At 50.7% G+C, this 26,531-nt stretch overlaps 2 protein-coding genes across 5 annotated transcripts in view; one reads left to right on the top strand and one right to left on the bottom strand.

Moving 5' to 3' along the window:
* BACE1 (beta-secretase 1) lies at positions 1-22,045 on the top strand. The gene is made up of 9 exons (XM_060104840.1): positions 1-756; positions 15,317-15,405; positions 16,913-17,129; positions 17,610-17,747; positions 18,455-18,589; positions 19,569-19,670; positions 20,029-20,178; positions 20,441-20,612; positions 21,261-22,045. Exons 1-9 carry the CDS (start codon positions 505-507, stop codon positions 21,500-21,502), a joined length of 1,497 nt encoding a protein of 498 aa, XP_059960823.1. The 5' UTR covers positions 1-504; the 3' UTR covers positions 21,503-22,045.
* Positions 17,712-26,531, bottom strand: part of RNF214 (ring finger protein 214) — a 67,787-nt gene continuing 58,967 nt past the window's right edge. For all 4 annotated transcript variants that reach the window (XM_060104838.1, XM_060104837.1, XM_060104839.1 and 1 more), the window contains one exon: positions 17,712-26,010. In XM_060104838.1, coding sequence (XP_059960821.1) covers positions 25,945-26,010 — 66 coding nt within the window. In that variant the 3' untranslated portion in view covers positions 17,712-25,944. The remainder of the gene's footprint in view (positions 26,011-26,531) is intronic.

The following is a 26,531-nucleotide window of genomic DNA, read 5'->3' as shown; positions in this document are numbered from 1 at the left end:
AGGGAAAAGCGAAAACCCTTTGGCTTTGACAGCCGCTGCCACAAGTCTTTCCGTCTCCCCAGGCTGCCTGGGAGCTGGGAGCGGGATTATGGTGGCCTGAGCAGCAAACGCAGCCGTAGGAGCCCGGAGCCCCTGACCCTTCCCCTGCTGCCGCCCCGCCGGGAACACCAGGAAAGCAGCCTCCGACCTGCCATGCCCGCCCCGCCCAGCCCCCCGGGGGGCCCGAGCCGGCCTCTCCCGGACCTCTGTTGAGGTTGGACCGCTGTCCAGATGTAGCCAGGCGCCGGATCCGTCTCCTCCCCTCCTGTCTCTCTGTGGATCTCTCCTGACCGCTCCCCACAGCCTGGACCCAGGGCTGGCCGAGGGGCCTGCAGGCGCTGGAGCCCTGATGCCTCACCGCTCACTCTCCTGAGAAGCCACCTCCAGCACCCAGAGTTGGGGTCAGGCCACAGGGACGGTCGCGGGCTGGAGTGAGCCCAGAGCGCCCCAAGGCCAGGGCCCACCATGGCCCAAGCGCTGCCCTGGCTCCTGCTGTGGATGGGCTCTGGGGTGCTGCCTGCCCACGGCTCCCAGCCTGGCATCCGGCTGCCCCTGCGAAGCGGGCTGGGGGGCGCCCCCCTGGGGCTGCGGCTGCCCCGGGAGACCAACGAGGAGCCCAGCCGGAGGGGCAGCTTTGTGGAGATGGTGGACAACCTGAGGGGCAAGTCCGGTCAGGGCTACTACGTGGAGATGACCGTGGGCAGCCCCCCACAGACGGTAAGCTTGCCGGGCCAGCCCTACCCTCCCTCCTGCACGAGCGAGCCGAGGGGAGACAGGCTGGGGGTGCAGCATGCGGGCTCCTGCTAAAATGGGCTGCACGGTGCGGGCTGGAGGGACCCTCTCCCAAACCTGTCCTCTGGGATCATACTGGCAGCAGTCAGCCCCAAAGCCCCCCTTCCCACTTCCCTTCCCCTCACAGGCTTCTGTCTGCCCTCCCCTCTCTCTGTCTTACACACACACATGGCTCAGGAAGGATTTGGGGCAAGAAAAACTTGTCAGTGGGGGGAGCCTGACCTGGGGAAGAGTCCAAACCACAGGGGTGCTGTGAACAGGTGTCAGCCCAGACCAAGCTTGAGTCTCCCAACCCCACTGCTCTGGATCTTGGTCACCCAGTCTTGGCATCTGGGGTTCTGACCATTGGTTCCCAGCATCTTGAGGACCAAGGAATCCTGGCATGAGTTGGACCGGCCCTTTTCTCCCCGTGTCTGAGCTGCCACAGGACAGCGAAGCAAGGTTTCCGAGTTCCTTGTGACCTCCACTCTAATCCAGAAGCCCCGGGCTGACTCTTGCCTTCCCCTGCCCCTACTTCCTCCCCAGCTTTGCATCCTGCACGCCAGCCCCTCCCCCACCTGATGCCTCCCAAGTCCTGGCCAGAGGGAACTGAACTGAGTCTGGGGAAAGGACAGATCATAAACTGCATAGAGCAAAGGAGCCAGAGCCCCCTTCTAAGCATGAGACTCCCTCCATGAGCTGATAGGTGCTCAGGGGTGGGGGATGGCAGCGACGGAGAAAACATTGCCTGCCAGCTCCCCCCATCCTTCCTGACAATTCTCCAAGGTACACTCAAGGTGGCTGGTTGGAGGTTTCACCCTCTGTACCTCTGGCCGGGTAGGAGTGTGCCATGAGCAGCCCTCTGTGAGCATTTGCCTCCTCTGTGGGTGAGCCCGGGCACGGGTGGCAGGATGGCTCTGTGTGCTGGTGAGTGTCACCTTGAATCTGAGCCCTCACATCTCTGAGCCACCCCCCTCCCCCTGATCTGTGTCTGGGAGCCTTGTCCTTGGGAGGGTCTGTGAAGGTGGGAGTGTGTCTATGGTGTCTACGGGCAGAGGGAACCACCACACTTCCTGGACTTCTAAACAGCTCTCACACCGGATCTAAGGGAAAAACAAGCCTCCGCTTCCCAATTACCTGATGGAAGCAAGCCTTCCGAGGACCATGCCACCCAGGCCTACCTCCCACCTCCCAGCTGATCCAAGGCTCTGGTCTTCCCCACTTACCCCTCCTCTTGCCTATGTAATACAAACAGTCTTGAATCAGTGTAAGGACAGAGCCTGAATCCAGGCCTCTAGCAGCTTGAGCCAACAGAACGCCAGCTGTTGTCAGGGAGAAGGAGGCTGTGTGGACCTGGTTCCTAGTCCCGTTTCTGCTACTGATGCACCATGCAAATTGTGCAGAGACCCTGTGACATGGACACAGGACGGGGCTATGGGACCAACAAGGGCTTTGGGGTCAGAGAGACCAGGAATTCCAGCTCCACAACCCACAGCTTTCCCTTTTCCCAGCTGTGTGGCCTTGGGAAAATTATATAACCTCTCTGAGGCTGTTGCCGTGTCTTTAAAAATGGGTGAAATGAGATCTCCTTTGGAAGGTGATTGTGAGGATTAAGGAGACTAGGCAGGTGAAAGCACCTAGAACAATGCACCTGGACACACACTTGGCCTCCAGTAAATGTGAAATCACCTTCTCCTAACTTGTCTGGCCACTCCTGCCTCTTCTCTGCTCTGCAAGGAAGCATAAAAACTTGGGTGTCCTGAGCCTCCATGTTTTACATGTAAAACATGTAAATGGGGGATCCCATTACTGTACTTCCCTGGACCCCTGAGATAATATGTACATCCCCCAGTCCAGAAACTGGCAGAGAGTAATTGCCCAATAAATGTCAGTTCCTTCCCGCTCCTTCCTAGGAGAAGGGAAAAGTGGGCTTCAAGTTCAGCACCAGTCCAAGAAGCCAGTGGCAGGGAGACCACAGTTAGAGCAGCCCTATGAGTTGGCTTACGGCTCCATACCCGAGCCAACACCAGCCAGTCTGTGCTCTGTGGTGACTTGATTCTGCCCCCCACAGTCTGCGAGAAGGATGCCCTTTCTCCCGACCCAGTGGGGTTGTTATAAGCCCCAAATGAGAAGGTGAAAGGCACAGTACTGTAAACGAGCAACAGTGAAACTTGGGGAACACTTTCTATATGCCAGGCAATTCATTGCTGGTTTTGGGGGACTGATCCACAAAGAGACAGAAAATATATTTTCTACCTCCAGAGCTTAGTGTGGAAGTGAAAGTATAAGTGCTTGTACAAAGTAATCTGCAGCAGTTGTACTCAAAGTGAGGACTGCAGACCCTTGTCATCAGAGCCAGTTAGAAATGTAAATTCTCTGGCCCCTCCCCACACCTACTAGGTCAGAACCTCAGGGGCTGTGTCTCAAGTTTGAAAAGCATTGATTTATAGCAGTACCATGAGTGAGTGCTACAGGTGTTCTTTTTTTAAAAAATTTTTTCCATCTATATTCTTTTGAGGGCGGGGTTCTTTTCTTCAGTTTATTTTTATTTATTTATTTTTTTGGCTGCACGGCATGCAGCATTTTAGCTCCCCAAACAGGCATCAAACCGGAGCAGCAGAAGTGCGGAGTCCTAACCACTGGACCACCAGGGAAGTCCCAATAGGTGTTCTGGAGGAGGTAAAATCAGGCAAGGCCTCGTGAAGATGTGCTATGAGCATGGTCTTGAAGGATGGATGGGAGGGTCGAGACCATTCCCAGTGCAGAAAAGTCCCCCCGAACTGTGATTGCACTTCATTTGTGTGTCCACTCCTTCCCACCCTATCCCCTGAGACCAAGCGGGGACACAGTGAATGAAAGAATGAGTTATGTGTGTTTGGGCTTATGCATGTTCGTTCAGGAGACAGTGAGAAACCCAGGCCAGCTAATGTTACAGGTTTGGGTAAATAAGATAGAACCAAGTGGCCGAAAGCCTTAAATGTCAAGCCATAAGGTTTGGACTTTGGTCTGCAGAAATAAGGGGGAAATTGAATTTATTTGTGCAGGGGAATGACAAAGAAAGCAATCTTTTAGGAAGAGGCATCTGAATTTTAGAAAGAATGGAACTGAGGGATGCAGGCAGCAGGAGGCTCTGTCACAAAGGTCCAAGTATGGAGCGCTATGACAAGGAGAGAGTGAGGCTATGATCAGGTGGATAAAGGAGGGAAGACCGGGATGCAAGGCTCGGTGACATTGGTGTGAAGGGTGAGCAGGAAGGTGTCAAAGATGATTTCAAGATTCCGATCTGGGATGAATTAGAACATGACAAGACCATTTGTGAGAAAGTCAGCAGGAGGGCATGGTTTAGGACTATGGGTGTACAAATATATCCTTGTATTTATGGTTACAGTTTATAAAAGTTTTCTTTAATTAATTTACTTATTTTTGGCTGAGTTGGGTCTTTGCTGCTGCATGCGGGCTTTTCTCTAGTTGCGGCGAGCAGGGGCTACTCTTCATTGTGGTGCGTGGGCTTCTCATTGCGGTGGCTTCTCTTGTTGCAGAGCACGGGCTCTAGGCGCGCGGGCTTCAGTAGTTGTGGCTCGCGGGCTGTAGAGCGCAGGCTCAGTAGTTGTGGTGCACGGGCTTAGTTGCTCCACGGCATGTGGGATCTTCCCGGACCAGGGCTCGAACCCATGTCCCCTGCATTGGCAGGTGGATTTGTAACCACTGCGCCACCAGGGAAGTCCTACAAAAGTTTAAAATATATTCTACATAGACTATTTTGTTCTTTACAGTAATTCCTGCAGTATATAAAAAGGTCTTACCATTTGCAGCTTCTAGCAGAAGAAATGGGGACTGAAAAATTAAATAACTGGCAGGTCAGTAAGCTGAGACCGTGTCTCACCCTTGACCTCCCTACTCTTCCATACCACCTATTTGAGAAGAAGAGAGAGTTTGAGATCCCACTTCCATTCTCCTGACACCTACTCACGTCTTCCTTACTATACGTATGAGCACGTGTCACTGTTTTTGTGTTTGTTTCCCTCATAAAACACCAAGCTCTTGAGGACAATGTCTTTTTTAATTAATGAATTTTTGTAGTGTTTTATTTCTCTTTGGCTAATATCTATGACAGCACCAGGCTCAGAACAGGCACCTAAAAAGTGTTGAGCAAATGAATAAATAAAGTGTAAGACCTTTAAGTAGAACCGTTGATGGGCCACTGTAAGTACAGAACTAGAGATCTTGGAGAAAGCATTTTCATTCTCTTTGCTTAAATGAAAGGATATCATCTCATTATAACAGTATGAGCATCACTATCCAAACACAGGCCAATAATTTAATTGTGAGGATTGAAATCTGGTGATGGGCAATTTTCAGTTTAACAAATATTTGTTGAGCACCTACTCACAAAAGAGAAGAATATGTCATAGTCTCAGCCCTTGGAGTGCTCACGATTTGGTGTGAGACACAGACATGTAAACGCCTAAATATCACACAAGGCCAAGTGCATCTGGTACAAATAGAAGAACAGTGAGTCTTGGAAGTATAAAGAAAGAAGCAGCTACTTCTGACAGAGTGTTAAGAAAGGCTTGCTAGAAAATGTAGCATTTGAATATGGCCTAGAAAGATGAGAAAGCTTTGCTATTTGGAGGGTGGGGAGAAAAAACTTCATAAAGAGAGATGTGAACTATGCTGAGAAGCTGGAAGCTGTGACGGGGATGCTGTGAGGCTGAGTGGGCACCGGGTTTCATTCTGGGGGCAGCAGAGAAATGGTCTAGTGAATTTTGGTCCTAGGAAAACTACTCCAGAGTGCAGGATAACTTGGATGTTCTAGAGTCCGAGACAAGGATTTCAATTAGGACACATGGGCCTGAAAGAAGATATAAAAGAGAAGACGTCTTCAGAGAGCCAGCATTCACCTGTCAGGTCAACCAGGTGTTCCCGGTCCCTGGTGGGTGAGAGGGAAGAGAAGAAGTCTCCCTCCTTTGAACTTCTCTGACTGTGTTTGCAACAAGATACACAGCAAAAGGAGCAAGCTTTTAAAGCACAGTATAGTTTACCAAAATTCCATGTTTATTACTCTGCTTTTTTTTTTTTTTTTTTTTTTTTGCGGTACGCAGGCCTCTCACCACTGTGGCCTCTCCCGTCGCGGAGCACAGGCTCCGGACGTGCAGGCTCAGCAGCCATGGCTCACGGGCCCAGCCGCTCTGCAGCATGTGGGATCTTCCTGGACCAAGGCACAAACCCATGTCCCCTGCATCGGCAGGCGGACTCTCAACCACTGCGCCACCAGGGAAGCCCTATTACTCTGCTTTAGTTAAAAAGGGCAAGGTATTAGCATGTCTGTTTTGCGGAGGAGGAAACTGAGGCTCAGAGGGATTAAGTGGTTTGCCCAAAATTACACAGCTAGGGAAGAACAGAGCTAGGGTTCAAATCCTGGTCTTTGGGTTCCAAGTCCAAATACTTGGTTCTTTCCAGCGTTCCATAGTCTGGGACATGTTGGTTGATTTTGAGATGCCAGTGGACAATTCTTGTGGATGTATCCAGCAACCAGCTGAGAATGGGGATCTGGAAGCCAAGAGACAAGTTGGGACTGGACAGGTAGACTCAGGGGTCACCTGTAGAGAGGTGCTTGTGGAAGCCAAGTTAGCAAATGAACTTGTTTGAGAGAATGGACAGAGAAGAGGAAAACGATTAGGGAAAGAATATTGGATGTAGACGAGGGATCAAGGGAGCAAAAGAAAATGATCAGAGAAGTAGAAAACTATGAGGATTCAGGATCTCAGAACCCATGAAGACGCCAAGTAGTTTTCCTGACCCCCTCCCTAGAATGGTTTTCAGACTGAGATCTGTGGGGTTCTGTAAAGGGAACTCAAGGGTGAGGGAGAGGTTAAGAGAAAGGTAAGAGGCAAGACTGTACCTTCCACCTTTCCCCTCACCAAGCCCTCCCCTGTCCCACCTGCCCCCAGATCTCCCAGAATAGGTCAGCTTTTGTTGTATTTATACAGTGGAATTCCAGATTTGTTTGACTGATTGATTGATTGAGTTCTGGTACTTAAAAGGTCGAAAACCTTTGAACTCAAAGAATCACCCTCCAAGTTAGATGACCCTGAAGCCCAGCCCCAGTCAAGACAGTTTGGGCCTCAGGCACTGGGAGGCAACCTATGAACTGGGGTTGGGCTTCGTTGCACGTAGGCCTCTGCTGGGACTCTTAGGCTGTCCTTTCACACCTGTCTCCTGCTCTTCCTCCCCAGGTCTGGAAAGAAAGAATTCAGCTGGGAGTGGGAGAGGCATTGAGAAAGACCGTGCCCCCTCACTGAGGTAGATGATCAAGAGCCCTTCTTGGGTATCTCCAGTAAAGAGCTAAGCAGAAATTTTGGTTGAAAATCCAGGAAGAGGGCCTCCCTGGTGGCGCAGTGGTTGAGAGTCCGCCTGCCGATGCAGGGGATACGGGTTCGTGCCCCGGTCTGGGAGGATCCCATATGCCGCGGAGCGGCTAGGCCTGTGAGCCATGGCCGCTGGGCCTGCGCGTCCGGAGCCTGTGCTCCGCAGCGGGGGAGGCCACAGCAGTGAGAGGCCCGCATACCACAAAAAAAAAAAAAAAAAAAAAAAAAATCCAGGAAGAGAAACATCTCTCAGGGAAGCCCTCCTACCTGCCAACTAAATTCTCTGTCTGCTGGGAGCCATCTCGCTTGAGGGGGCCTGGGCAGTGGGGAGTTCTGGAAAGGAAACACCATTTTCCTGGTCCTAGAGCTGCCCTGAGCTTCCCTGGGCAGGATGGGCCCAGTGGCTACCCTGTCTGCTGGCCACTGTAACCCCACTGTGTACAGGCTGGATGTCTCCTTGGTTGGCCTCTCAGGTTTGGTGAACCCCCCCAATTGTTCGACTCCAGCGCCTGTGGAGTTTTCACCAAATAGCACAAGGCATGACCTCTGGCATCTCCCAATGGCTCAAGCAAACAGAACTATGTGCTGAGCACAACCAGGTGCCATGGAGGAAAGTGGGCTTATGCCAGAGATCAGCTTCATTCTCACCTGAGGACAGACTCAGAGACTATTACAGCCCCTGTAAACTGTGGATGGGACAAGGTTAGACAACAGGAAGGACTTACTGTCTGACAATGAAAAGCAGGTAGCAGTAGCTGTGATACCCTCCTAGCAGGATTTCCCAGATGGGTTCCGTGGAGGCTGAAGGTGCTAAAGAGACGCCTTGAGAGCCACCACAGGGAGGGGATGAAGCAAAGAAATAAAAGCTCTCCCTAAAGCAGAGCATCTCTGCTTTTTCTCTTTGGTACACGGGGATCCTGAATGAGATCGGAAAAGGGTTCTGCTGCTTGAAAAAAAGTTTGAAAACCATTGTCTTAGATCTTTTCTTTAAGAACAGACATGTAAGTTTTTTGACCATTCGCATCATCATCTCATTTGAATAGGAAGCACTGATAGAAATTAGTTGAGCTGGGTTTGAGCCTGGGGGAAATGGAGCATCCTGTCTAAAGGGGGAAGGCTGCCCTAGATAAAGTTCGGGATGACCCAACCACCTTGGGATTCCTTTAAAAAAAACAGCCCAAGATGGGGTAAGTGGCACCAGGGAGCCTGCTTGCTCCCAGGTATTGATTGCCAGCTTCAGCCTGCAGAGCAAAGTGGAAGCAGAGGATATGTCTGAGAAAGGAGTCCATTTCCATTGGGTCAGCTGATTTGGTCAAGGTGAGAGGAGCCTGGATGGGACCCAGTTGCCAGACTCAGTTCGAGGCAGGAGCTGTGTGCTGCGCTGGCTCTCAGCCATGGCCAGCTGCTGACTTGAGGTTCCTCATGTCCTTCCTTGCCCCCATCTCTTAGCCTTGGGCAAGCTCAGGTCTGGGAATGTCCACTTAGGGAAGCAGATGAAGCTAACTCAGAGGACTCGGGGACCAGCGAGTCCTGAAATCACTCCGACTGCTCTAAGAACCTGGGTGGCTACTCAATTTTGTGGGTACAGTGGGCATCCATTGCCATCATCACCATACACAGTACCCGATTGAAAATCACCCCTGCAAGGACCCTGGGGCTGAGAACTAATAGCAAGACTCTGTAGAGTCACAGAGACCTGCAGCAACTGAGGCAATTACAGTTAAAAAAAATTGTTTTGGAGCACCTACTGAGGGCTAGGTAAGAATTAGATAATAAGCACAGAAATGTGCTCCCTACCCTGTGGAGCTCATAGTGTGTAGGACAGACAGACATTGGACAAATGATTTCAAGTTAGATGAAAGGGTAGGCAAAGAAGCACAGGTGTTCTTGAGGACCTACAAGAGGAGGAACCTAATCTGGGCTGGGGCATCAGGGCAAGACCTTTGGGAGAAAGAATGTTTAAACCACGACTTGAAAATTGAACAGAAGTTAGATGAAACAGGGAGAGAACATTTCAAGAAAAGGAAACAGCATATGCAGAGGTGACAAATCATTGTGCTACTGAGAAACTTGATGGTGAGAGAGGGGAAAAGTGATAAGAGATGGTATTTGGAGTTGACCGATGGGTGGGTAGGTGCCCCGAAGTCAAGGATCTCAGGATTTAATTCAGGTAGTTTTGTAGCAGTTATCTGATGCAGTGTAACAAACTAAAACGAGAGCCATTGTCTCTCAGGATTCTGTGGGCTGGCTGTGATTCTACAGACCTTACCTGGGCTCCTTGTGTGGCTGCATTCAGCTGGTGGGTCAGCTGGGGGCCCGACTGAGCCGGGCCTGCTGGACCTCTTTCTCCGTGAAGTCTTTCATCCTCAAGGAGGCAAGACTGAGCCTCCTCACGTACAAGCTCAGGGCCACATTCCAAGAGGCCAGTCTCCCCAGTGCACAAGCACTTAACAAGCCTCTGCCTTCCTCCTTTGCTGATGTCCCATTGGTCAAAGCAAGTCACATGGCCAAGCCCAGCGTCAATGTCAGAGGGGATCACACCAGGGCATGGAGACAGGGCGTCTGATTCATTAGTGTAACAATCTACCATGTACTTCCTTTCCAAATGAGAGAGAATGAGAGAGACAGGAAGGTCAAGAAGGTGAAAGAGCAGACTTGGGGCTCGGTCAGAGCCAAGGGGCTCTTGTCCTAGCTTTGTGGCTTATGTGTAAGAGGGGTCAAGTTCTTATTTACCCTTGGTCTCAGTTTCCTCCTCTGTGAAATGGAAGAAAGGCTCCTACATCTCAGCTTCAGCTGAAAGGCTTATACTACGAGAATATAAGGGCTCTTCCCCCGTAAACTCTGAGGCCCACACAGAAGAAAACAGACTTTCCTTTAGCAGGAAGAATTAAAGCCCCCTCCCAGGGACTTCCCAGCGGTCCAGCAGTTAAGGCTCCGAGCTTCCAATGTAGGGGCACAGGTTTGACCCCTGGTCGAGGAACTAAGATCCCACATGCCGCACGGCAACGCACAGCAGGAAAAAAAAAAAAAAAAAGCCCTTTCCCAGAGCGAAAGTGGTAAGACCCTAGCATAGGCTGCCAAGAAAGGTGGTGGATCTTAATAACTAGAGATCTTTCAGAACTGGAACAAGCTCCCATATCTCCAGGTCAATGGACAGATGACTCCTGAAGGCTCTTTTCATCCAGAAGAATCTAAGCAACTCCCATCTGCTAGTGAGAGCTGGGGCCAAGACAGGTGGGACTGGGGAACAAAGAGCTTACCCTGAACTCAGCAGCTCCACATTTGTCTCATCGCCCAAGATCTATTGCTGCAGACTCCTCCAGGGGATCCTTGCCTGCAGGATGGAATGGGCAAGTGTGCCTTTCCCTGTGGGGCTTGTTAGCACTTCCCGTGAAGCGGCCATCCCTCAGAGGCCCCCAGGGGCATATTTGTTTGTTAAGTGATTGGCACTGACCTAGCCCTGACTCCATGCTGCGGCCCTCTGGGCATCTATAGGCAAGCTCTACAGGGACTTCTGAGTTGGCCTGGCCCCAAGGGATGGGGAGGAAGTAAGATGGCTCCAGGACTCCGGGCTGCCTGTATCAAACCAGGGGGCCTGGTGAGAGGAAGGCAGGTCTGAGCTAGAGCCACACCTATAACCTAGAAACACCCATAGCTTGGGGGCCCCTGAGAGATCCCTCCCTCACCCCGAAAATAGGGTAGATTAGCTCTTTCCCCTTTTTCCTTTAAGCATTCATTAATTCAAGAAATACTTATTGCCAGCCACTGTGATACCCAGTAGGGAGACGATGGGGATTTTTTTAAAAATTAGATACAAGGGGAGATGAGATTCAGTATGACATTATAGTGGCAAGTCCTACAGAAGCATTTTAATCAGAGAATATGACCTGGTCTTTCTCCCTTAGGAAGTCCCTTTTTTTTTTTTTTTTTTTTGCTGCATTGGGTCTTCATTGCTGCATGCAGCTTCTCTTGCTGTGCGTGGGCTTTCTCTAGTTGCAGCGAGCGGGGGCTACTCTTCGTTGCGGTGCGTGGGCTTCTCATTGAGGTGGCTTCTCTTGCTGTGGAGCATGGGCTCTAGTGTGCAGGCTTCAGTAGTTATGGCACGCGGGCTCAGTAGTTGTGGCTCAAGGGCTCTAGAGCGCAGATTCAGCAGTTGTGATGCACAGGCTTTGTTGCTCCATGTCACGTGGGATCTTCCCGGACCAGGGATCGAATCTGTGTCCTGTGCGTTACCAGGTGGATTCATAACCACTGCGCCACCAGGGAGGTCCCTAGGAAGTCCCTTTTGAGCTCAGACTGAAGGATGATAGGAGATGAGTAGACAAAACTGCAAGTGGAAAGGAGGATAGTCCAGGCAGAGTGAATGACCAACAGCCTTTGCAGGAGGGACCATGGCTGATTGGAGGACCTGAAATGAGGCCAGCGTGGCTGGTGGGCACAGGGTTCGGGGAAGTATGGGACAAGCTAGGCTGGCTATGTAGGCAGGGCTGGACCATGAAGGGCCCTATAGGAAATGTTAAAGCTTTGAGTCTTTATTCTAATAACAAAGGAAAGCCATTGACATGGGAGGGTAACATGGTCACATGTGCACTTTGAAAAGATCATTCTAGCCACAGTGCAGAAACAGGTTGGAGAGGTCAACGGTGGATGTACCACGATCAGTTGAAAAGCTATTGTGATACTCCAGGATGAGATGATGATAGCTTGGCCAGGAGTGGCAAAGGAGGTGGCAAGAAATGAATACATTCAGAGACTTTTAAGAAGGTTAATTGGACAGGACTCGTTGATGCCTTAGATGGGGATGTGAAGAGGAAGGTGTTTGGATGTCTCTGAAGTTGCTGACTTATGGAACAGATGGATGGTGACTAATGTAGGAAACTGTGAAGAAAAAACAGATGGGCAGGACCAGGTAAGGTCAGCCATGGACATCCTGAATTCGAGGTGTCTTTGAGGCAGTTCAAAGGGGAGGAAGGGGCTAGAGCTGAAAGCTCAGGAGGCATAAGGACATAGGTGGTCACTGTAGCCGCTGCCATGGATGAGATGGCCTAAGGACAGAGCAGAGCAGGAGGGGAAGGGGACCAATGCCCAGGCCTTGAGAAGTGAGCCTGCAAAGTAGACAGAAGATCCTATCAGGGAGGTAGGAGGAAAGCGCAGGATAGGGTGACAGGGAAGAGTGTTTCAAGGCGGGAGGGGTCGGCAGCGCTGAATGCTCCAGAGAAGTCAAGCAAGATGAGGATTGATTTGAAAACTGTCTTTTGTATTTGGGGACACGAAATCATTGGTAACTGTAGTAAGGGCTGTTTTATAGTGGAGGGAGGGATAGAGGCGAAACTCAGTTTGAGAATGGGTTGCGGGATGAGTAGGAGGTGAAGAAACGAAGACAGCTTGGCCGAGAACGTTGGTTGTGAAGGGAGAGGAGAGAGAGGCTAGCTGGAGGCGGATGTGAGATTAAAGATTTTTTTTTTTTTTTAGTGAAGAGACAAGCATTTGTAAATGCCAACAGGAAGAATACAGATTTGGGGGTGGGGGGGCGTGGCATGAGGGGTGGATCCTCCTTAGGCAGAAGGAGGGATTGTGGAAAGGCAGGATGGACGGGGCATGTGGGAATGATCTTGTGGGAGATGGGGGGGAGGGGTCATCTGACGCCCCCCCGCTGGGTGAGATTAGAGGGGAGGGCGTCTGGTAAGGTTGGGCGCACGCAAACCCTCCTCCTTCAGGCTGCCCAGGGGGCTCACGATAGAAATGTTGGAAGGACAGGACCAAAATCACTTCTCTCGGAAGCAGGATCACAGTGCAAAGGGCAAATAGACAGGACATTTGCTCAGGAGGAAGTGGCGACTGTTTATTTTGGTTTCCCTTTTTTGTGTGCGTGGAGGGTGGAGAGGGGGCAGCACAGAGAGCAGTGGGGGCCTGAATTCCTGGTGTTGGGGCTGGGGGTTTAAAGAGAGGGCAATGGGAGGGAGGGGTCATTCCTCCCTGGGCTTGACCCCCTTGGGGGCGGAGTGGGGAGAACTTCCTCAGGTGAGGAGAACGGCTGGAACTGGAAGGGCACCAGGACTGATGGGCCCCCGGGCTGGGGAGGGAGTGACCTGCAGAGAGGGCTCCTCCCGTACAGGACGGAGAGGAGTGGGGAGGAGGGGGCCTGGGCCAGCCGAGCGGAGCCCCCAGATAAAGCTCCATTCCAGTGTCAAAGGTGGTTGGATTCTCCTAGAGCCGGCCAGGTACACACACTCCAGGCGGTCCCCCCTACAGCCACCGGCGCCAGCGCTGTGGAGGAGACCCTTTCTTTGGGGTCCAGTGATAGCAGGGGCGCCTGTAAGCCTGAGGCCAGCCGTGGCGCGGAGACCAGAGTCCTGGCAGGTGGGAGAGCGGGTTCTGGGGAGTGGGTGGGTGAAGAAGCCTTTTTAATCATTAACCTGGCTGATTGAAATCTGAACTGCTGTGCCTCTAGCTCTATTGATTCTCTGAAAGCACAGCATCTGGGGCCAGTGGCTGCTTAGAGACCGGGGAGAGGGACACCGGGGAGAGGTAGGGGCAGAGGGGCGGGGAGGGAAATGGGAGCCAGGCCAGGAGTGGGGGCTGGGAAGGAGGGAGGACGCAGGGTCAGAGAGCCAGGGGACAGTGGCCATGGGGAGGCCAGGAAGCCTGAGCGGCCGCTGGGGGAGGTGCAGTCAGCAGACCTACCAGGGACCACTGAGAGCAGGAAGGAGCCGGAGGATCCGGCAGAGGGGACGAAACACAGTGACCTGCCCTATGTGACAAGGTCAGAGCCTGCAGCAAGGCCAAGGTCAGCTGACTTCACTGCACTGAGGAGAGGTGATGCAGAAATGGAGGGCCCTGAGGTCAGGGGAGAAGCTGAGGTGAAGGACACACAAGTGGGCAAGAGAGGATTCACTTGGACTTCCCTGGTGGCGCAGTGGTTGAGAATCTGCCTGCCAATGCAGGGGACACGGGTTCGAGCCCTGGTCCGGGAAGATCCCACATGCCGCAGAGCAACTAAGCCCGTGCGCCACAACTGCTGAAGCCCCTGCACCTAGAGCCCGTGCTCTGCAATAAAAAAAGCCACCGCAGTAAGAAGCCTGCACACCGCAATGAAGAGTAGCCCCCACTTGCCACAGCTAGAGAAAGCCCACACACAGCAACGAAGACCCAACATAGCCAAAAATAAATTAAAAACATAAATTTATTTTTAAAAAAAGAGAGGATTCACTTTATAGATTACTGTGTTTTTGAGGACAGGGCCCTTTCCTTTTTTGCCTGTGAGGATATAGGAGGCATCAAAAAAACGGCTGACTGGCTGAGGAGGGGTCAGGCCATCTCAGGAGGAAGGAGGACAAGGTAGAAGAGACGTAGAAGGAGCTGCACAGAAGGAACAGCAAGACAACACCTGTCCATCTTCAATGAGCCCAAACCAGGGCCCCGAGGAGATGGCTTTTCACCAGGACCTCATACAGGGCTCCTGGCTATAGTCCCACTATTTCTGACAGTGGGACTCATAGGTCTGTGTCACCTCTGAGACAGAAGGGGGGCCCTTCATGGGGAGCCACATTCTGGCAGCCCGGGTCAGAAACACGTGGGCCTCAACATGCCATTGTGGTCCCCACAGCGCCCCTGGTCAGTGCCAGCTCCTAGAATAGCTCGTCTCTGAGCTGGAGGGGGATGAGCCAGGCTGCCTGCCGGTGATGTGCTTCCCAGGAGAACCAGAGAGGAGGGGAACGGGCAAGCTCTGCAGACAGACTGGGCCAGTACAGAGTGAGGAAGGGCATCTGCAGGTAGACAGAAATAGGAATGGAAACACACACACACCACACACACACACACACCACACACACACACATACACACACGCGCGCGCCAGTTATATGGCTCTGATGACATAGAAAATGTTCCAGTTCTGCAGAGAAGACAAAAACAGACACGAGGTTTCTGAGGCCATGCTGAGGGTGTCACAGGACCCCATGTTCTGTCTGTGGTTGTGGTACTAGCAGGGCCAGCCTGTCCAGTCCTACATCTGGAAGCTTCACCCTGGACACTCCAAAGGAAGACCACGTAGCTGGGGGATGGGGAGGGTACAGGACAATGAAGGGAGTGAGTCCAGGCCTCCTGTCCTAGCATCTTTCTCTCCCTTTTCTCTGACAGCTCAACATCCTGGTGGACACAGGCAGCAGTAACTTCGCAGTGGGGGCCGCCCCCCACCCTTTCCTGCACCGCTACTACCAGAGGCAGCTGTGAGTGCGGGGAGAGCACGGGGCAAGGCTCTTCCCAAGGATCCAGGGCAAAGGAGGGTCGGGGGAGGGCTGCAGGGAGAAGGACCAGCTCCACAGAGCCTTTCTTCCTGCTAGGGAGGAGGGAGGGAAAAGAAGGCAACAGTGACCAGAAGAGAAGAATGGAGGGGCTGGAGGGTTGAGGAGGTAAACTATGGGAAGGATAAGTTGAGGCCCAGCCAGGAAGTGCTTCAGTTCCGAGATAGGGCAGCTTCCTGGGGGAGGGAAAGCCGGAAGGCGAGCAGCCCCAAAGCTCCCAGTGCAGTCTCAAGGTCTCCTCCTCTCTGCCTGAATGGGGAGGCTCGGGGACTCCAACCCACGCCCCTCAGCGGCTCTGGTTTTCTAACACCACCACCCAAGTCTAGGCTGAGCAGGCTGCAGTGACCGCTCCCTTCACTGTGTCCTCGCCTGGGGGCTACTCTCGGTGGCTTTGCACGGTTCAAGGAAGGGAAGGGAGAGCCTTCCATGGCCCCACTGCCTGGCCTGATATCAGGGACTGAAAGCTAATGCTTCCCTGCCTCCCGGGAGTTCCAGCGGCTGGACTTAGCTAACAGGTGGGAGGGAGGGTGGAAGTGGGTTTTTAAGGTAACAGAGGCAGTGAGGGATGATCTGGGAGCCCCTTTAACAGAAAAGCAGGAAGTGGCGAGAGGCCATCTAATGTCTGAGGCGTATCTGTGTGTGAAAACATGTGAGTCGAGACTGACACCCCATTCTTGGACTACTAGGCAAATGCCAAAGGCGCCTTCTTAGGTCCCTTGTCCCTTAACTTCCCTATCTATAAAGAAGGCAGTCAGGGAAGGGGGCATGGCCAGGGTCCATGAAAGGGAATTCATTCCAGCTCCTTGTCTGTGTCCCATCACTGCCCCCATCACACACACCAGCCCTGGTCAGAGGCGTGATTCCACACAGGTGGGGGTGACACATGGTGATCAGCTTGTTTCATCCGAGTGGTGTGTCTTGCCTGCTCGCCCTGCTGAGGTGCTCGTGCAAACTCCTTCCTTGGAAGAATTTGCTGAAGAGGTTCCAGGCTCACCCGCTTGGTACTTTCTCTACCACTCAGATGGTACCACTGGGTCCCAAGGCAGCAAAAGAGTCAATGGCTCCTTTTCTTTAAGAGCGTGATAAGGTCAGGGGGCGGGGGTGGGAGATGCCCGCTAGCTGTCCCTTCAGCAGCAGCAGTCACAATACACAAAGCCTAGACTTGTTCTTCCAGGGCCTGAGCTCCAGATCTAGGAATACGAGCTATGGACACAGGAGAGCAAGCCCCAGAGACAGCTCCCCACGTCTGTCTGCAAGGTCACTTATTCTGTTCCCGGTGAAGGATCTATGGATGTTCTGTTGAGCAGCCTGACAGCATCTTGTCTTATGTAGATGACCAAGAGGAGATCAGGCGTCTGGGAGTAGGTTAGATGCTGGCTCCATGTACCAGCTGTGGTTACGCACCCAACATATCTCTGCCTGCTTTGCACAGGTCCAGTACATACCGGGACCTCCGGAAGGGCGTGTACGTGCCCTACACCCAGGGCAAGTGGGAGGGGGAGCTGGGCACCGACCTGGTGAGCATCCCCCATGGCCCCAACGTCACCGTGCGTGCCAACATCGCCGCCATCACTGAATCAGACAAGTTCTTCATCAATGGCTCCAACTGGGAGGGCATCCTGGGGCTGGCCTACGCTGAGATCGCCAGGGTGAGAGGAACAAGGCCTAGCCCTAGACACTCTGCCTGAACGCTGCACACTGCATGCTACACAGGGACGGAGTTGCGGGAGACAAAGGGAGGGAACTGAATAAGGGAGGGAACCAAATCAGTTTAAAGAATCACTTTACAGGGGGATGGGGTGGCAGTCTGAATTTCATCCCTACAGAAGGCAGAACTATGGTGACAGGTAGAGGAACAGGCTATCTTTTCTATCGACGCTAAGATCTTTAAGAATAAGACAGGCCTCCGTAACTCTGAAACAGGTTAAGCAGATGGGGATCAACGATCCTACAGATCTTTCCTGTTTGCACTGCCAGTGTGTCTTGCTGTCCCTCTCTCTACCAAATCTCAGTACCTCAGGATGGTCTTTCCCAAGGAACATCCGCCAAGTTTTGCTTTTGCCCTCCCATTCCCCTTTCCATGAGGGCCCTCTGTGCGAGGATTCACTCCTTGTCTCTCTCTGTCACAGCCTGATGACTCCCTGGAGCCATTCTTTGACTCGCTGGTAAAGCAGACCCACGTGCCCAACCTCTTCTCCCTGCAGCTCTGTGGTGCTGGCTTCCCCCTCAACCAGTCGGAAGTGCTGGCCTCAGTTGGAGGGAGCATGGTGAGTGGGGGCCCTAGGAGAGGGGAGGCCCGGGCACTGGGCAGAGACGTGAGCCCCTGCTGCTTCCCTGCCCCCTGAGGCCACACCACAGCCTTGGGCCCCACCACTGAGAATCAAGAGAAACCTCTTTGTGTTCCCCACCTCCATTTTTCTTTTTCTACCCTTTCCTTCCTTGCGTTATTCCAGAAAGGACTTGAGGCTCCTGTGGTAAACTTGGAAAGGATGACAGATGATTAGGAAAGTTTCAAAGGAAATGAAAATAAGGCCTCTCAAATCAAGACTGTTCAGTCTGATGATCAGAAGGCAGAGATGTAAGGAGTTTAAAAGTCTATTTATTAATTCATTTAGGACAACTGGTGAATGGTTCTCTATCTCCAACAAGCAGAGAAAATCAAACTTACAACAGAAGCAAATTATCACTCACTCAACATTTATGATGCCAGTTTAGGTTTAAATAACTTTATATCAAGGGCTGTGTGATGCTGAAACAATTAAAAATCCTGGAAAGCCTTTTCCCCTGAACACATCCTTAACACATTTAAGAAAGTATCAATCACTTTAGGGCGTGGTTTGATTAGAAGCAGGAAGATGAGAAAGGTGATGTGCAGAGTGCCTTGCCACCCCAGAAATGACTGATCCTATGCTTGCCCTCTGGGTGACTTGTCCTTCTGTGTTGGCACACGGATACTGGCTCTTTTTCTCCCTAGATCATCGGGGGGATCGACCACTCGCTGTACATGGGCAGCCTCTGGTACACACCCATCCGGCGGGAATGGTATTACGAGGTGATCATTGTGCGGGTGGAGATCAATGGACAGGATCTGAAAATGGACTGCAAGGAGGTAATAAAACCTGGGGGAGGCAAGGAAAGGCAAGGGGGAGGCAACATGGCGTGAGGCCAGACGCCGAGTTATGAGGCTAGGAGGATGAGGTTGAGGTGCAGGACCTGCAGGAGGGTTGCGGGCTGAGCATGGAACAGCAAGGAGCTTAATGGTCACATGGCGGGACCTGAGGGTTGGGGCTAGGGACTGGCTTAGCACTTTCCCAGAGGCTGCATGGCATATGGTCTGGCATGGAAAAAAGCACACCTGGACTCCGGTCACTGCCTTGCTTTATGACCTTGGGCAAGTCGTCTGCGAGGCAGTGTGACATGACGTAGTAGAAGAGTCTGGCTTCGGGGTAAGAAAGACCTGGGTTTCTAGCTCTGCTCTAGCTCTGTGTCCTCAGGCAAGTTACTATTTTGTGTTTCAGTTTCCTCACCTGCAAAACAGAAGTAAAAACAGCTTTTCCAAAGACGGTGGTGAAAATAGAGAAAGTGAATAAAGTGTTTATCCCGGTGCTTGACGTACAGCAAGACCCAATAAATGGCAGTTAAGCTATTTGGGTGTTCCTTACCTAGATTCTTCATGTATGTTAAATTAGAACAGATACAAACGTATTATGAAAAGTTAAAAGCATTATACAAGGTATTTTTATTTTCAAGATTTAGAGAATGTCTACCCACCCAAGATAATAAGAGTTAACATTTATTGAATGCTTCCTATGTGCAGGGCACAATTCTAAGCACTTCAAATATATTAATTTATTTAATGCTTATAATAACTCTTTGAGGTAGGTAGTATTATTATCCTCATTTTACAGATGAGGAAACTGAGGCACAAATGTTAAGTAACTTGCCCAAGGAGATCCACCTAAGAAGTGGCAAAGCCAGGATGCCAACCCAGGAAGGACCCCAAGCAGTCAGCCTCACCCCTCCAATTCTGGCCAAAGCCTGGCATCAAAAAGGCTTTTTATGTTCTAACCCTCTCTTCTCCCTCTTAGTACAACTATGACAAGAGCATCGTTGACAGCGGCACCACCAACCTTCGTTTGCCCAAGAAAGTGTTTGAAGCTGCTGTCAAATCCATCAAGGCAGCCTCCTCGGTCAGTGGGACTAAGGACAGGGGTACAAGAGATGACAGTGTCACAGGAAGTCTGTGAGAGGCACGTTCCTCCACAAGAGCCAAGATGTCTACCCTGAGATCCCTCTACTTAGGTCTCTTAAAAAACGGTTCTCTGCTATGGGCCTCAGCTTGCTCAGCACACAATCCCCCAGCCCAAAGTTTTGGCCTTACTCTCTTGCTCTCTTCCTCTAATCCTTGGGTTTCGGCTGACCTTTCCCCAGTTTGGATATTTCATGGAAAAGCAAGTAAAGGGCCCAGTAAGTGTTATCTGAAAATGGGAGGGGCGAGATGGTGAAAGAGGCCGTTTCCTCATCTTTATCCTTTTCTCATCAACACAGACGGAGAAGTTCCCAGACGGTTTCTGGCTCGGGGAGCAGCTGGTGTGCTGGCAAGCAGGCACCACCCCGTGGAACATTTTCCCGGTCATCTCACTCTACCTAATGGGTGAGGTCACCAATCAGTCCTTCCGAATCACCATCCTTCCACAGGTATGTCCCTGGCCTGAATCAGCGGGATCCCAGGACGGGAACCAAGGATATATAGAGAAAGAGTGAGCAGGCATGGCTTCCTAGAACTTGGAAGACAAAATAGATGAGGACCCAGCGGTAAAGGGCTCTGGGAAAAACCAGCCTCTCGGAGCTCAGGGCTGGCAAAGGGAAAGGCAGCCTAAGGGCATCGATACCAAGAAGGCAGAGATGGGGTGAAGGACGGAGGAAGACATACTCTCACTCTTTGATTGCTTATCCTTAGCAATACCTGCGGCCAGTGGAAGATGTGGCCACGTCCCAAGACGACTGTTACAAGTTCGCCATCTCACAGTCATCCACGGGCACCGTCATGGGAGCCGTTATCATGGAGGGCTTCTACGTTGTCTTTGATCGGGCCCGGAAACGAATTGGCTTTGCTGTCAGTGCTTGCCATGGTGAGAGCACCAGGGACGAGGGTGTGGGGTCCGTCTATCCACGTTCTCCCCGTCCAGCGGTGAGGGTACCTGGGCCCCTGTCAGTCTGGGAGGGAGTAACAGTTGCCTCAAGCCAGAGTCCACGTATGGTGTAAAAGCTAGCCTTGGTCCTTGTGCTTCTTTTGTATCGCCTGGCATGCTGGCCCCTGCCTGGACTGGCAACCTCTGTTGGAGACCCAGAACAGCAAGAGCTGCCTTGGCACCTCGGGAAGCTCTAGATCCAAGGGTGGCAGGCTGGGCCTATAGGGACCCTGTCAGCTGCCGTATGCCCAGGTTGAATGCTACTGGCAGGGTCTTGCAACTGAATTTCAGCAGGAGCAGGTGAGTTTACTAGGTATATGTAGGGCTGGCTTTCTGGTCCACTTAGAATGACTGACTTTTAGGGCCCTGTCCTATTGGACAGGTCGACAGGAAAGGGTTGTTGTCCCCAGTGACCTGGGAGGAGAGCCACGCCTCCACCTAGCAACAGCTTTCTGTCCTGCTCCTAAGTATCTCCCAGGAGGGAGATTCTACGGCCTCCTCAAGGGCTGCTTTCAAGGCCTGTCCCGGGAAGTCCTTTTGGGTGTGTCATCCAAACTGCTCTGTGACTCACATCTGCCCTTTCTCCAGTGCACGATGAGTTCAGGACAGCAGCGGTCGAAGGTCCTTTTGTCACGCTGGACATGGAAGACTGTGGCTACAACATCCCCCAGACAGACGAGTCGACCCTCATGACCATAGCCTACGTCATGGCTGCCGTCTGCGCCCTCTTCATGCTGCCCCTCTGCCTCATGGTGTGTCAGTGGCGCTGCCTCCGCTGCCTGCGCCATCAGCATGATGACTTTGCTGATGACGTCTCCCTGCTGAAGTGAGGAGGCCCACGGGCAGAAGAGAGAGATCCCCCTGGACCACAGCTGGTGGTTCGCTCTGGTCACGAGGAGGAAACACAGATGGCACCTGGGGCCAGAGCACCTCAAGACCCTCACCCACCCACAAACGCCTCTGCCTTGACAGAAAAGGAAAAGCTGGCAAGGTGGGTTGCAGGGACTGCACCTGTAGGAACCAGGAGAGGGAAGAAAGAAGTGCTCTGATGGCGGGAATCCTCTTGGTCACCTCAAACTTGAGTTGGGAGAGTCTGCTGCTTGAAACTTCAGCCCTGAACCTTTGTCCACCATCCCTTTAGATTCTCCAACCCAAAGTATTCTTCTTTTCTTAGTTCCAGAAGGAAGGTGACCCCAGCGTGTGTCTCTGCAGTACCCTAGCAGAGAAAGGGCCAATCTTGTTTCCCTGCTGGCCACAGTCAGCGGGAACGGACGCACCGTTTGCTGTTTGCTTTAGAGATCGGGACTGTATAGGCAAGCCTACAACACTGGTGCAAAGACTGGCTCTTGAATTAAAAAATAATTTAAAAATAATTTGTACAAATAATTTGTACAAACGGGGGTGGCTGGACGAGGAGAAGGAGAGGGAGTGCAAAGACAGGGAAGCTGGGATCAAAGCGAGGCAAGGCCAGAACATGACCGCCCGCCCGTCCCAGTTTTACACGGCATCTCCAAGATAGAATCCCACCTTCTAAGACGGGTGCTGCTTCCCAACGTCTTCTTTTCTGTGGTCACAACCTGACCAAAAGTGCAATGGGAAGGAGGGCTTCTCTAGCCAAAAAGCTCTTTTTAACTCTCTTAAAGGAAAAGTGCCCACTCAAAGGTTCCATCTAACAAATGAATTTCTACCTTATTAACTCCTTGTCCCTACCTGAACCTTCTACTCTACACGTGACTGGTAGCACTGAAACATCCCCAACCCTGGAAGCCCCAGGTGCCCTATGGGAAAGCAGCCGGAATAGAGCAAATATAACAAGGCTGCACTTTGTCTTCCTGGCTACCTGTTCACCCCCTCCCCCAGTCCTATTCCTCCAGAGCTTTGTAGCTGAGGTGCTAAGAATAGATAGGAAACCTCTCCTATCTAATCCTTGAAAGCAGACTTCTGAAGATTCATTCAACAGGTATAGAGTTGATGCCCTGTACCCCCTGCCTGGATTTCTTCCTGTTCAGCTGTAAGTGGTAGTAAGATCTTGACATAATACAGAGCAGTTTCATTGCCTTCTCCCTGTCTCTAAGGTCTCCCTCATTTATTTGGCTAAGGCATCCCACAGTGGCACTAGTATTATACCAAGAATGTCAGGAACACAGGGCTTTCTGGCTCCACCAGCATTGCATTCAGTAACAAGGCTGCGTGGAAAAAGGATGACAGCCTCCGGGCTTCCTAATTCCCTTCACCACAAGAGCCCCTTGATGGAGGCCATCCTTTGTCCCTATCCTGCTCTTTATTCCCCGCTCCTAATAGCACTTGGGTACCCAGGCTGGTTCTTGGGCTAGACAGTGGGGACCAAGCTCATTTCCTCCCTATCAGTTCTAAGCCAGTCGACTATGATACCAGTGTTACTGGGAAGAGCTGCATTTTCTTACTACTCCACTGGATCCTATCCCTCTCTGCTCAACACACTGCTTCCAGGTATGGGACCCTCACAGTGTAGAATTACCTGATGAGGGAGAGGGAAAAACAAAGAGGGCCCCTGGAGATCCTGGCCTCAGCCAGCTGCCCACAAGCCATAAACCAATAAAACAAGAATACTGAGTCGCAGTTTTTTATCTGAGTCCTCTTCATTCCCACTGCACCTGGTGCTGCTTTGGCTGACGGGGAACACCCCGTAACCACAGAGACTGACAGGAAGACTGGAGAGACTGTCCACTTCCAGCTTGGAACTTACTGTGTAAATAAACTTCCAGAATTGCTACCGTGAAATGAAAATGTCACATTCCACTTTATAATTTCGACCCACGTTGGGGAAAACTGGCTTTTCCCCGGCTCTTCCCAGGGTATAAAACTCAACCCCTTCCTTAGTAAGTCTCATTGTCCTATTTTTTTCTTTGAAAGAGAAAACTTGTACTTATTTTTCTTTTAACAGTTCCTTCCTTTCTACCCTGAAACCATGCACTCTAAAGTGTAAAAAAAAAAAAATCTAGACAACAGCTTCTTCCTTGTAAAAATATGTATTCTATATTTCTATTTTTAAATTCTATGCCAGAAAAATGACTGTCCCATCTCCGCTCCCTGCATCAGGTGCCTTCCCCGGGGGTCTCCTCAGCTTGTACCAGTGCAGGCCAGTGGACAGAGGGAAAAGGGAGAACAAGGGTGGCCAAGACTTAACTGTTGCTTTCGGATTGATCCTGAACGAGAAAGAGCAAAGAGCGACGATGAGTCCCGGCCCCCACGCACACCCTCCACCACACGGTCTTCCTGCTGCAGCTGGTTTCCACGGGCTTTCACTAGGAAGCAGTTAAGCCCCCCATCCCCTCCTTTTTTCTCTTTACCCCTTTGGTGTCAAAGATGTGTGGAAAAGAAACAGGATATTTTTTAGACCCACTTCTAATTTCTATATTTTCATTGGATACTGAAAATTACTGCAAGTGGCCCAAAGCCTGCTGCAAAGTTAAGGGGAGATAAAATCTTAAGATCACAAGATAAAAAATGAATCCCCCCACCAAATGAAAAGAACAAAGGAACCGGTCTTCCATTTTGCCACATTCCCTGTTCATGATGGCTACCGAACTAGAGTCATTAATATTTCATTAACCAAAGAAAGTGGGTCATCTGACCGCTACAGTGGGGAGTACTCAGGCCATTTCCATCACCCTACAAGATGCCAAGGAGATCCCAGGAAATCCATTTCCTTACACTGTTGCCAGTCAATAAACCGGGACAAGTAAGACCAGAGAAGAGAAAGAGTATGTTCATGAGCTGATAGGCAAGGATGAAAGACAAGGAAGAGTAACATAAACAGAGAGGAGAGAATTATTTGGCTCTGAAAGGAGAAATCTTTGCTACCCTCATATGTACTACTAGTGCGAGTAAGCATTTCCAGGTCCCAGAATGGGAAAAATTCACCTGTTGGTAATATAATCATATCCTTTCCTGGAGCTAATTTTTTTTTATTACTGCTTAATTTTTACGTGTTTAATTCCAAGAGAGAAGGGAGCTGAAGCCATTTCCATTAGGAGTAAAGATAAAGCGATAGGGAAGGATTCAAAGCTCTAATAGAAACACAGCTTTCCCAGGTATAAACCTAGAAACTGAAAGCGCTCAATAAGCAGAGGTGAAAAAATGACCTAGTTCCAGATAGCTATCCATAGAACAAATGACTTATAAACTTGAAATCTAACCTCCCTTCTTCATAGCACTTTGGTCTCCATTTTTCCCAGGACAGGAAGCATGTCCCCCATAGCTTTCTTGCTTCAAAAATTCAAACCCATATCCCAAGATCATCCTGAAAGGAATTTTGCACAGACATCTCCTCACCCCAGTGCCTGCCTGGAACTCACCCAAGGTCACCCAACAACTTGGTTGTGAACCAACTGCCTTAACCTTCAAGGGGAGGGGGGATAGCTAGACTAGAAGATCAGAAGTGAAGGGGAAGCGGTGAGGACTTCACAAGGTTGGTCTGTGGAAGCTTGATCAGAAGCCAAGTCAGTGGTGGAAAGGGATGGCTTGGCCCAGGAAAGACCTGTGGGCTATGCTAGTTTCTAAAGAGATGACTATCCAGGAAGTAGGGTGGAGAGAAGTCTGTGGAGGCATGGGGGAAATGGGACCTGGTTATGTTGTTATTCTGGGACTGTGAATTTTGCTGATGTAAACAGACTATTCTGTAAACCTAATGTCTATGTACAAATAATGAGTGTTAACACAGTAAAATGTTCAACGAAAAATCAAACTATCAGGGTTATATATTTTTTCCTCAATCAGTCTCATTTTCTCCATTTGGAGTAGAGGGACTAGAATAGCCCTGAGGCTTCCGGAGGCTTTCAATAAGCAAAAGGCATCTGGCTGGACAGCAGGTGAGCACCAGGGTTCAAATCGGCATACGTGAGCCTTAAGAAAATGGACTAGAGGCTGAGCCAAGTCAGAGCAGGGTGGCCTTAGAGCAAGAGCAGCTTCCTAGATGGTTTTTATATTGTATCTGAAAACAGCCCTAGGCAGGAATATCATAATTTCAAGGCCAAATTAAATACCATCTTACCTACAATCTGCTTCCCCCAGAGGAATTGCAAGGTGAGGGGGACAGACCATTTCTGCATAATATACATACTTTCATTTACGAACATCTGAATACAGACTTTCTATACACACATTACCTATATAATAAAAATGTACATGGCATGAGTATATGTCACTGTATAAATATAGAGTTTTAGAAATCTTGAACCCGCGCTTCCTGTTCACATCAGTTTCTCCTCTTCTTCCTCCCCAGTCAGGTCCGTCATTTAAGAGTTGGACAAAAGGGACAAGTGTCATTTGTGTTGGTCTGGGCCCAGAATTTGATACACTGGAAAGAAAGAAAGACATACCTCAGGTTCATCTGGAAAGATGGAGGGAAGGAGGGGAGAGAGCGCTGTTAAGGCTCAACAGGTCTAAGGGATGTTTACTGAGTCAGAAAAGCTCACTGGGGGACTGCAAGGGCTGTTTCACTGGCTTGTACTGCCAGAAGAGTCTTCAGAGCAGGTGAACTTGATCTTGTTTCACAGGGAACATTAACAATCAGCTAATGACAGTGTGAAGCTGCTTTCTGCTGACAGTCTACAGGCTTGCTCCTTCTTGTCATCCATTTAGCCTGAGATGAGCTTCCATCTCCTAATACCCATCGCCCTCAAATCTTATTCAGGATTTTCCCTTACGAAGAATTTAGATATAAATTCAGTTTCTACCTCTTAGAAAAACAAAATGAACAAAACAAAATAGTAAAAAAAAAAAAAATCATCCCTGGTGCTAAGAGATTTAACTCTGTCTGGTACCATCATAAAAGACAGGAATAACTTGTCAGTTTGTGAAGCTAATCTCTAATAGGTC

Source organism: Mesoplodon densirostris, chromosome 7, assembly GCF_025265405.1.
Source record: "Mesoplodon densirostris isolate mMesDen1 chromosome 7, mMesDen1 primary haplotype, whole genome shotgun sequence".
NCBI classification, from domain to species: domain Eukaryota; kingdom Metazoa; phylum Chordata; class Mammalia; order Artiodactyla; family Ziphiidae; genus Mesoplodon; species Mesoplodon densirostris.
This window is presented reverse-complemented; position numbering and strand designations above follow the sequence as displayed.